The 12243-nt window shown below is 37.9% G+C and overlaps 1 protein-coding gene across 1 annotated transcript in view; it reads right to left on the reverse strand.

The window, feature by feature from the left end:
- GRID1 (glutamate ionotropic receptor delta type subunit 1) overlaps window positions 1-12243 on the reverse strand; it is a 559848-nt gene that overhangs the window by 113310 nt on the left and 434295 nt on the right. Inside the window, exon 6 of the mRNA XM_075025535.1 lies at window positions 186-359. Within this exon, the coding sequence (XP_074881636.1) occupies window positions 186-359 (174 nt within the window). The remainder of the gene's footprint in view (window positions 1-185; window positions 360-12243) is intronic.

Genomic DNA, 12243 nt, shown 5'->3' on the forward strand with positions numbered 1-12243 from the left:
TCACATCTAAAGCACTCGGTCCTGGGAAATAAAAGAAATAATTAAGTCAGGAAAAGTTGACCAAAAGTTACATGCTCAGATTTATCTGTACTCATTTTATTCTTCTTCTGAGGTAATACAGTCACAGAAAAGTATCTCACGTCCAATTCCTAAGATGGACTTATCTGCTGGGCACAGCTACTGACCTGCAGCATCTGAAGGTAGCCTTCTTGTGGATCACACAGCAGTGAAGATATTCGGTGGTTGTTCCTCATGCACCTCTGATTGTTGTCCCTTGAGAGAGGGAAAATTTGCCGGATAACTGTCATCCTCCCCAGAGCACTATGTACCAACTCTAATATTTCATTATCAGTGATTTCCTGTGAATGGAGACACAGTCTTTTAAAAACATGTATTTGTCCAGACATTTTATATATTCCTTTTGTTACTGGATAAATGTTTTTTCAAAGACAATAGAGGAAAAAACTTACAGACATACATGCTTAGTCTAGACCAAATGTTCTTATTTTGTGTTTAATAGCAATGGTATTTTTTAAAGTAACATCTGAAACCAAAGAAAACAGATTAACACAGTACCATCTATCTTGGCAATACTAACATACTGCAGCTCCTCATAGAAAAGCACCAAGATGGTCTCAATAGGTTTCTAAGTAAAAACAAGAGCCTTCAAACCAAATTTATACAGAAAGGATTTCAGTTTAACAGGATAGAACCTCGCTACATCCTCAGAACAAAACAAATGGAAAACATAACCGTCTTTAGGAAATATGGCCCTTACACCTGAGAACAATGTTACAAGAAAGTACTTTTCCCATATGAACAGTAGATCATTTCTGCAGACTAATCCTGATAATGACTCAAGGAAGTCTTTTGAGATTATCTGTATTAAGAAATAAAAAAAATAGGAGAAACTTCATGGAAGGGATTGACACATTTGGGAATGCAAGTTTCTGCACACAGAATAATTTGGGATAGGATATAAGGAGATCTCAAGGACAGGCTGCTCTTCTTTCCAGGCTTTGCACTGTGTAAAGCCTCTTTGGAGACCTTCCCATGTCCCAGCCTCCTAATCCATCCTGTGGCAGAGCCTGCATCTATTGCCCTTATATTGCAACTGAAGCCGACTCAACTGCATGCTTTACGTATTTTGTATTTTAAAAAAAGCCACCAAATCAAACCCTCTTTTCTTACCCCAGGATACATAGTTTGAAATTCAGGGCCTTAGCTGATCCTGAAATCCTACCAGCAGTACAGCCTGTGATGGTTATTCCCTGCCAGGAGTCCACTGCGAGGAAGGACGAGCAGCGGCACTGCTGACTGCATTCCTTCCCCCAGGCACCTTCTCCGCAGGGAACAGCTTTCCAGCCCAGCTCCTTAGCACTGCCACCAGCGGCATCTGCAACCCACACCAGCCCAGCTCCAGCACACGTTGGCTGCACAGTGGGGCCAAGCCATCACCCAGCCTGCACAGGGCTGCTCTAAGCCCTTTGCAGAGTAGGGGGCTGCAAATAATTTGTGTTGCTGTACTGAAGTCGACAGGACCCACACCTCGAGAAGTGTCAGCAGCAGAAGTGAACCTGGCCCCGTACTTTTAACATTCAAGAAAAAAAATATTTTCTTTTCTTGCCATTTTCTCTGTCAAGCTGTGAGTGAAATGACCATGGGGTTATTATAATTACTTGTTATGGTTGACTAGTACTGTAGCTTTGGCTCAATCTAGTTCTTCTTTGCCAATTTCCCATCATTTTTTAGGAACATGAATTTTTAACTTTGCAGAAGGTGAAATTCATTGCACAAACGACAGACCAACTGGTGTGGCATGAAAACAGAAAATCAGAAAATAAATATATTCTTATAGAAGCCAAAGATTTTGATGCTTAATAGAAAATGTGGGGTGGCACCTGTAGCCTTGCAGGGAGACACCGAAGGAGATCCACATGCTCTACGCAACCCTCCAGACTGCTGCCTTGGATTTCTCTTCTGTGGGGCTGAGGGGTGTTAAAGCCACACAGCGTGTCTAAGCTGCGGTCTGAGGGAAAGACAATTTTATGGGATAGCTTTAACTCCTAAGCCCCTAGGCTGCTTCCCTTGGCAGGCAAACTCAGACTGAGTGGCTGGAAACAGAACAAAAAAGATCGCGAATCATCTGAACCTTCAGTTCACCTCACACCACACGCATTTTGTGTCCTCCCCAAGTGATGCACAGCCTTTCAAAGACGTCTTATAACCTGTGTCAAAATGCTTGACCTGAGACATGTAAGCCTTTACGTAGCAGACCAGAACTGCTTCCTCCATGGGATTTCCAGAAGTAAGGTAGTGGAGGAGATCAATTATGTTGGACACATTAACCCAGGTTCTTCCCACTTGGCTATAGGCACCAAGTGAGTCCTGAACTTAAAAGCCTAGTTACTGTATAGCCAAAGAAGTAAACCGGGATCCTCTGGAGGGAAATTCAGAACCTAAATTGGGCTAAATCTGACTCTGGAAGTGCCACCTTTTTCTGTGTGGACAGCTGACAGTAGCTAAATCCTTCAACGCCTCAGTTCAGTACATAACACCAAGGGAAACAAAGCTCCTGTATTTTTTTCATCTGACAGACATTCATACCAGCATATGATCCATTCCTAGAAACTGGGTTCCTTTTTAGAAATGTAAAAGCATAGGAAAAAAAAAGGTTTTGGTGGAAGAGCTGGGAACAAAAGGTCTACATCTGCATTTTTGAGCTGGTGCTCTAAAAGCTAAAGGAAACCATGGACCTTTCCATGCCGGTTCACAGGGCAGTACAGCCCCAGGCAGCATCGCAGGGCACCTTGGCCAGGTCCAGGAGCAGGAAAGCGTGGCTGAGTGCCTGAACTGCAGAGGAGAGAGAGCCATCCCACCACCATCCCGTACCAGAGCGGCCTGGCTCTATCTTCCCTGGCCAGGGGACTGCAGCCCTTCCTCTTGCCTGGCACGGGCAGGCCCTGCAGATTTGTTTCCAGAAAGCTCACGGTCCTGGCTTAGCAGCATGCGAAACCTTAAATGTCACACGCGGAAAGGTCACCTGCATTCCGACTGTGATAAATACGGGGGGGAAAAAAGAAGAAAAAAAAACAAGCCAAAAAAGGAAAAACAAGTATATGTGAAGTTGGCTCTTACTTTTACACCCATCAGAATAACAGCATATATCCAAAAAATAGTTCTAAGCCCTGGAATCACGGAGGAAAAAATATTTCACACCGATCTTACAATTAAAGTCTATTCACCTAGTTATTTGTTTAAAAGCAACAAGTTTTCTTTTCTGTACACGATATGAAAATTTTCTTTACATTGTGAAACTTACAACTAAGCAAATAATTTAGTTTGGTCCTAGAGGTTGGGTTTTTTTTAAACAAATATATCCCAAATTTCCAATTTCATTCCTGGATCTTTACACAGCACAAGACAGCACACAGTAATTACCATTCATACCATGCGTGAATGCTGTATTCTAAGTAAAGCTTATCAGCTGCTTTGGCCAGGCAAGCGCTCCTTGCAAAATTCCATATCACATGCCCATTTTTTTGCTTTCGTGATCCCATGATGTTGCTACTGCAACATGGAGTAAATCTTTACTTAATATAGATGATGGCTTCTGCTTATTTCAGGGATATGCTTTAAGGAAGGTTAAAGAGCCTAACTCAATATTGCTTGGCACCTTTTATAGCAGTTTGCACTCAGGCCTGTAAATATTGAATTTCTTGAATGAGGATAGAGCGAGAACACTTTACCCAGGCATAAAAGATGATCTATTATCTAAGTGCTCCTATCCCGGATTTTTCCTTTACTAAGAGAAAGAATTTGGCTATTCCCAATATTTCAAGGAGCACTTAGTTATTTTGGTATGCAGACGTAAGCGTAAGACTGACTACTCACCCAGGCTAGCAGTAGTTTTCACCACTGGAGTGAACACTGAAAGGGTATTCCTTTAAACACTGTATTTTCTGTTCATGTGGCATATTAATGGCAAAGTTTACTCTTCAAGAATTTGTGGCACTCATCTATTTATTTGCACACAAATATTGGTCATTTGGGAAATGCATTTATCTATTTTTTTATCTGCACACAAAGAACTTCAGTTAGTTTGTAATACCTAGCCATATTGCTCAGGGGAATATTTAAATCTGTTCTAGTTGTGCTCAACTATCATAACACAAATTGCAAAGTGAGACAATTATGTTTCACATTACAATCTCTATTTTCCTAGAGGTAATGACAGAAAAATTATAAATTTTAATGACATTAATAATTTAGAGAACCAAAACAGATTTCCAGAAAGCACATCCCTGAGAAAACTGGAGGATTAAATTGAATGGCAACGAGGACAGGGATGCTTATGGAGACAAGCTACAGATTTATGTGGAATCTTTGCATTAGGATCAATACTGCTTGTTGGATTATTCTAACTCCCCTCAATGCACTATGTACATTTGTAAAGGGACACTTGTTCATTCGTTGAAAATCCAGAAAACATCCTTCAGTTGGCTGTTTTTTAAAACGCTCGTGACAGCTTACCCTGTAGATAAGATTTATTCAATTTTAACATTACACTGGCTTCTCTGCAACCCACGTGGACACACACACAGATATATATATAAAGGTTAATCCTTTAGGCAAGAGCACAATCCATTTTTCGTAGCACAGAAAACATTCTAATACACGTCTGCATGACCACCTGTCCAACTCCTGTTCTCATTGTCCTCCCACGCATCCAACACTACCTTACTTCTCTTCCTTTTACCTGATGCTCCTAAAAATCTCTACAGGGATGTATTTATAATTTAATTGAATAAGCTCTATTCCTAGATATAAGGACTCTACACTGGGTGTCCAGAAGTCTCTCTCAGATTGTAGCAAGTGCCTACACAGTAAAAGATCCTCTGATTTAACAAAATAGTATTGCATACTAAAAAAATAATTATCTCAGGAAAAAAAAAATGAAAAGCACACAAAATGATAGTTACCGAAAGCTGGACATAACAAACAAACAAAAAAATCACCATTGATTTTAATATGGATTTCACTGACAAAACAACTCATCAAACCTGATCTAACCTTGCTCCTAGCTGATTAAGACTGTTTCTGCATAATTCAACAGCATTAGAATTAGGTCAATTCTGAACCCTACAAATTTCTTTGAGAAGGATGCAGGTACACATGCAATACAGTTTCACGTATGTGTATACCTTTCAAGGATATATAAGAAAATGCTACATTTTTGTGAAAACAGATAAACAAATAAAATTTTTGCAGTGTTAAAGATAGCAGCCAAAAGGAGAGAAGCAAGATTTCTTTGGGCAAGTAGTAAATATAGAGTAACTGGAATAAAATCGGAATAAATTATAATTTTAAATTGTTAAGTTTTGCATTGAAATGTGTCATTTGCTAAATCTTAAGAAATTTTCTACAGTGTGTTCCTTGTATTTCTATTCAATTTTTTGACTTTTATAATCTGTGCATTTTTGTATAATTTGAAAACAGAATGCTTGTCCTACTTGCATTCGTAAACTATTATTAAAAAGTCTGCTTTTTCTCAAGAAAAAATAAGACACAAGGAAGTGTAAAAGATTTACTGAATTCTTGTTATCAGAGTAAACACAAGCATCATTACACAGCACAGACTGATGCTTTACAAAAGAGAAAAGTCTTTTGGCACTTCCATATGTAGAGAAAGACTGAGCAGAATTCTGGTCTATCAGACAGTCCTGGTTCTACCCATGTAAAAATGAAGCCATAACTATTTGCACAGGCTTGTGGGTCTAACTGTTGATATCCCAAAGTGCATATAGCAGAGGCATTTCTAGAAAAAAAGAAAAAGGTTTTCCAAATAAAAATCAAGAACAAATGCTGCATTCATAATGAATCTTTCTTTTGAAATCATAAGTTTCCCCAAGATTACTCTACAAGCCCCATGCTAGGAAAACACTGTTTGTCATGCATTATCTAACACCTTCCTACATGCTACCCTTGGGGAAAAAGTAGTTTGCTGAGATAGACTTTATCTGATAATTACTATTCTATTTTCTGCTCATTTTTCTTAACCTTTGAAACATGTCACACCAGGAGAGAGATGATGGGACACTTTCTCGTCTCTCACATAACAAACTGCCTCCTACAGACAGTGAAATAGTGGTGACAAGAGACCTATGAAAAGAGCAGAAATAAGAGAATTGAGCTAGAGTCCAAAAAAGGATTAGCAGAAATGTGTTTTGAGTGAATGCTCTGAAAGGGGAAAGGAAAAAGCATCAATAACTTTTTTGTGCACTTTGTTCTGACTGATCACCTAGGTTGAGTTTGGGAAAGTTTTATTAATCAGTTGAAGATCTAGCAATTCATCTGCTCACAGCACCACCAGCATTATTTGGAAAGTGTCATCTGTCCAAAAAGGAAGAATAAGGTCAACTGCTGTCTAAAATTTTTTATTCACATTCAAGTGATGTGGATAACATCATCTCAACATGGCTCAGAGTTCCCCAAGTCCCTTAGCACTCTAACTTTCTGTCTAAGGCTTCTCGCCACTGATGAAATGTATACTCTTGCTATGTTTCCAAATCATTTTATTATTTCTCCTGCAGAAATTAAAAGACCTTTTCTTCCTACTTTACTTCTCCCTTCTCCTTCTCTTCAACTATGAGGGCTTCTTCTGACAAGTATCATCATAGTTGGGAAGAATTTAACCAAATACTTTACAGCTGCAATTGCTATAGTGGTTTCTCTGTGCTTACTGCCTCCAAATTTTCCAAACCAGGATCTTTTCTGTGGATTGAAAAGAGAAAATATCCAAAAGCATCATTTTCTGGCTGTCAATTAGAGTTTAGTTTTATTTTTCAATTAAAGCTTACAAGACTTTCATCTGTCTTCGAACTACTCAATACTTTGCTTTCCTATGGATTTGGTATCTGTGTAATACTCTATTTCTACCGCTTCATGCTATTTATTTTGGATTTCTTACTGAAAACAGATTTTCACCAATAACAAACTGGTCTCTGACTTTCTTTTACATATTTATGGTTAGAACTGTACATAAAAAGCAAAATAATGCTATTGATTTTTTAAAAGCTCTAGTTATTAAGCTCAGGTTAGTACAAGAAGATCAGCTGGCTTACTACATTCTATCAATAAAAAAGCATCTGTGATTTTACAAGAGCTGTTACAAATACAACTTTCCTTTCTGCTATCCACCCTGGAGTGTTGCGGCATAGGTTGTTTGGTTGATTTTTTTGTTTGTTTGTTTTTAATGGGACAAATAACAGAACAAGCTTTTCTTAGTGATGAACAAATAAGCCCCAATTCAACCTTAGAGCCAAGCTACTCTGCATAGCATTAAACTGTATGTTGAATTGTGCAGTACAGAAATAGTGACCCACTGTGCAGTCCCCGTGAACACACACAAACATTGGGAACTGTGCTAGTGCATCTACCAGGACAATCAAGAGTATGATTCCTTCCTCCTTTACAAAGCTTAACTCTGGAAACTTTACAGTAGTTCACAGAAAAAATGCAGTAGAGGAATGCATGATGCTGTTATTTTGCAAAATAACAAAGTTTTGCTTTATTAGAAAGAAAAGGCCCCTTTTTTTAAGTGTCGTGCCATGACAAATAAATAACTACATGGGTTGGTACTTGACCTATGAGGAGGATTTTTCTCCCCCCATAGTACCTTCCTTTCCCACAGAGTACCTGATCATTTAACCAGTAAGGAACTAATGTAATGAAACTTCCACTAGTTCTCCCCACTATTCCCATGGTTCCAATTTGAGAATTTAGAAGTGAATATTGTTTGAATGTCAGCATTTGTTATTCCATATGGTGCAGAATGTGGTAATTCTAAGACTAAAAAATCAGGGTAATAAGAAGTTATTTTCTGTTAATAACAAATACCCCTTTGTTTCTGATCTGATGAGGGTTAATCTGAATCAATGAGAATCAATTCCATGGCAAAGTAACAAATGAAAACTGTAGTCAAGTAGAAGCTCTAACTTTTAGTTTTCAGATTTATTTTTTACACCCTATAATTAAATCTATTTTTAAAGCACTGAAAGTGCCACTAATTCATTACTAGGCATCTATCAAAGCTACATAAAATTACAATATAGTCCTCCATTTCAAATGACTGATATCAAGAAGTATGATGCTAGGTGCATCCCTGGCTAAGCCAAATCACTGGGGCTAACCCAAGGGTGGATTTTCTAATCAAACAAAATCACTCTAGCTTGCTCAGTAATAGACAGAGAAGGATGGAGTTCCATGCTGATCAGAAATCAAATATGAGTCACAGTTCCAATAAATTTAATGTTTGTCAGCACAAGTATTGAATAAATGATCAATCAGAAGTATATGCAGTGGATAAACTGTCACTTTCATACCCATATTGAAAAAAAGATATGTGGAATGACCTAGAACAGAAGGTGCAGATCAGAAAATACCCAGTGGTGTTTGTAATACAGTTGTATTTGTCTTTCCAAACTGACATCTGAAAATATTTAGCAGACTTACATAGCATGAGTAGGATGCTGAAAAACGAAGAATAAAAAACAACAGCAGAGTCACGTGTGAAGACAGAGAGATGATGAGATGGAAGAAAGTAACCAAGGAAGTTGTTCCTATTCATTATCATATTTAGATCATAAACCATTTCCCAACACTCAATCTAATTTCTACTGCAGAAGACTAATTGCATTTCCTTTATCTTTCCAGAATCAACATGTGATCATATTCCTCTTTTAATTATATCTGTTCCACTGCTATACTCTTGCTCCATCTTCTGAGTTTCATAGGAGACAAACCTAATTCTTTCAGCCTTTCCTCATGGGTCATATTTTACTGAGCTTTCATCATACTTGGTACTCTCCTCTGGATTTTCAAAATTGTTCTGCATTCTCTTGTTTTCTTTTAAAGTGTCTTGCCCCAAACTTGCAATACTGTTCCAACAAGGCCAAGTTGATGTCAAGCAGAGCAAAATAATTGCCTCCCTTATCTTACAAAGAATGTTTCCAATAACATATTTGAGGATTATATTTGCTTGTTTTGCAAGACCGCAACAGTATTGATTGATACTGTTTGTTATCCACAAGGATTCTAAGTTGCTTCTGCAGATGCTCACAAGCTATACCTCATTTTGTAACCACACCCAAAGTACTCAGCACTTTTCTATATTGAATCTCATCTGGTGGAGTGCCTCAGATTTATCTAAATAAACTGGAACTACTACAATATATTTTTAACAGTCTGGTTACAATAGTCTGGTTACAATTAGTTTCTATAAAGCCAGCAACAAGTCAGTAAAAACATTAAAACCTCATTTTTCCATTAAGTAATCACCTTACACTTTCCTTTACCTTCTGCTATATCTAAACTTTTCTTGTTGCTTTTTATGACCCCTGGTATGAGACATTCTGCACCTCAGACTCATTTTATAATCATTTACTTTGTTACACTTTTACTGTCCTCCTTAGCCCTTTTTTTCACCACTTTTTCTTTAGAATTCCTCTCTGATTTCAAGCTTTGTAAAGATAACCCATTGGAACCATAACGATACCTTATTATGCCTTCATCTTCACAGAACTCCACGGTTCTTTTGCCATCCTTCACTCATCATATTATGCTTCCAAAAGCACTACTAGGTTCCCTAAACTTCTGAAGTTGGACAATCTTTTTATTGACATCCATTATCCCTGTTCTCCTTTTCTCACTTCTTCCTCTTCTTCAAACATGGTACCACCTCATCATGACTTTCACAACAAGTATCTTCCAGCTTCCTTAGCCCATTCTTCCTTAGCCATAATGAAATCTGAACTGATGGCTGCCTTAAGTTTTTAAACATGTAGGGATAACTTTGTCAATCATAGGAAATTGTGAAGCCTTGTCTGTGTCCTAACATTACTTTTGTAACTGCCAGGAAAGTTAAAGTTCTCCATTATTTCAATTTCTTGACTTTGGGGCATTTCTGTCAAAAAATACATTTTCAAAAAAAGTCTTCCTCGATGTATGTCTTTTGTGTATTTCCACACAGTTATGCAGCAAGCTTGAAGCTCACTTCTCCTTAGCTTCAGAGCAAGTACATATGGTTTGGACATGCAATGCTATGTTGTCCTCTCTTCATCCCCAGCCGTCCTTCATGAAAAATTATCTCCTATCTCAACCGTAGCCTTGTGCTTTGTCCTACCACGTCTTACAACTTTCAATTAAACTTCTGAATAGCGATGAAAATTTGTTGAAAAAGAAATTAAAGGAAGGATGTGATAATGCTGAAACAACTCATTTGAGTTATCAGTCAATTTCAGTACCCATTCCATTTCCATGAAGAGTAGTTGATTGCTTTGTGTACTTTACTGATTTACATGTAAAAATAATGAATGTTTAGAAAATTTGAATTAGAATTAAATATATTGACATGAGGGAATAAAATACTGTGTTTAATTTGAATATTTTTTTTTGTCTGAAGCCCAGTTTTGCAGAACAATTTCTTTTGCATTTTCTGTCCCCTTCGAATGGAGAAAAATTCAAAACCATGAAATGTCCCACAAAAAGGGAAACATGGTTTCTAGTGTTATTTATACCCCAAAACCTACTGCTGCTGCTAATAAAAAAGCAGACACAGACTCCCAGTGCATTGCTCCTAGTACAACCACATACAAATTCAGTTTCAAGTATTGCTCTTGTGCCTCTCCCACAGACACATGCCCTGGGCAATGCACTGCATTTTCTCTTAACAGGCAGAAAAAGAGAAGGGGAGAATGAAAAATGTCAGGAGAAACCGACAGAGATGCTTGATGTCAGGCACCAAAGAGAAAGAAATGTAAAAGAAAAAGAAAAATAAGAAAGAAAAACAGGAAAAAAGACAGGAAATAAACACCCCAAGAAGGGGGGGCATCTACAACTGTGCCAGTCATGCCACAAGAAGAAATAGCATACATCTATCAAAGCTGGTAGGTCACTTCATCAGCACTTGAAGGCACAAACAGCAAAAGTACAAGCAGAACACCAGATATGTTCTAAGAGATCTTCTTTAGGGTCAAAATTGCTGGTCATTGGCAACTCCGAACACAGTCAATGGTAATAAAACATTTTGGACTATTCTGGAGACAAAGCTAAGCGTGGACTAGCCATTGTTTTGAAGAGTTGTTTGCTTTTGCAAGGATTTATACAGAAATCACAAATATTCTTGCTTTTAAAAAACTACTTGGCATGTTTAACCCAGAATTCAGGTAGAATCACTACCTAAATGAATGCAAGGAATGATTTAGTATTTCTAGATGAATAAAAGTGAAGATGATGAAATATAAATCTAAAAAAGGGAGGGTGGTTAGAAATATATTTCTTTTTTCCCCCTCAAATCTCCACTACTTTTGACAGCTCTGCGAGTCTGAAACATAAAATCTCTGAAATGAGAAGAGTAGACACTTACAAATATATGTTTTTAAACCAGTAAGGTTTTTATGACTTTGGCTTCAAAGAGGACATATGAGGGCATGATACTGCCTGCAAAGACCCATCCCTGTGTATTCTCTTATCCTGAAAGACTGGCCGTGTAATGTTTCAACCTTCCAACCTCATACGACGAATCCAACTCCCAATTCACTAGCCTTTTTCTGAAGGTGACTGAGTCCTTTTGCACCACCAATGGCATCCAAACTGAACAGATACCTCAGCACAGCGGCTTGAGTTGTTGGAAACTAGTAAATGCAGGATCTTGACAGTACAGCTCTGCAATGTGAGACCAACTCATATATTTTACATTTGTTCATTTGCTGTGTAATAAGCTTACCAGCCATACAGTTTTAAGTCAGCTCATCACAAGTTTGGTGGTGTTGCTTACCTAATAAAATTAACGTGATAAAACATGTTGGAACTCCAAAACTTAACCCCTATCTTGCTGTATGGGGCAGAAGCACAAGGGAAAAAAAAACAAAACCAAATTTTTATTGGATTGTCAATAAAGAGAGAGTAAAGTAGATTTAATTCAAGTAAGATAATAATAAAATCCTATTGAAATGAGACTGTGCTATATAGTCATTCTTACTATGGCAATATAAATCCAAGGTTCAGATCCTCATTGGCCTGAAGAGAGGTGGGAGACAGCGCAGATTGTGAGAAGGTGCTCAAGATCAGTAGACCTCGGTATTCTAACCTGTACCAGGCCCTTAAATGGTTCCTTGAAGTGAGAAAGGTCTAAAGAGCCTGTTTACAAACCAACGCCCTTCATACAAGGAACCTCAGTGGAAA

Source organism: Buteo buteo, chromosome 4, assembly GCF_964188355.1.
Source record: "Buteo buteo chromosome 4, bButBut1.hap1.1, whole genome shotgun sequence".
NCBI classification, from domain to species: Eukaryota; Metazoa; Chordata; class Aves; order Accipitriformes; family Accipitridae; genus Buteo; species Buteo buteo.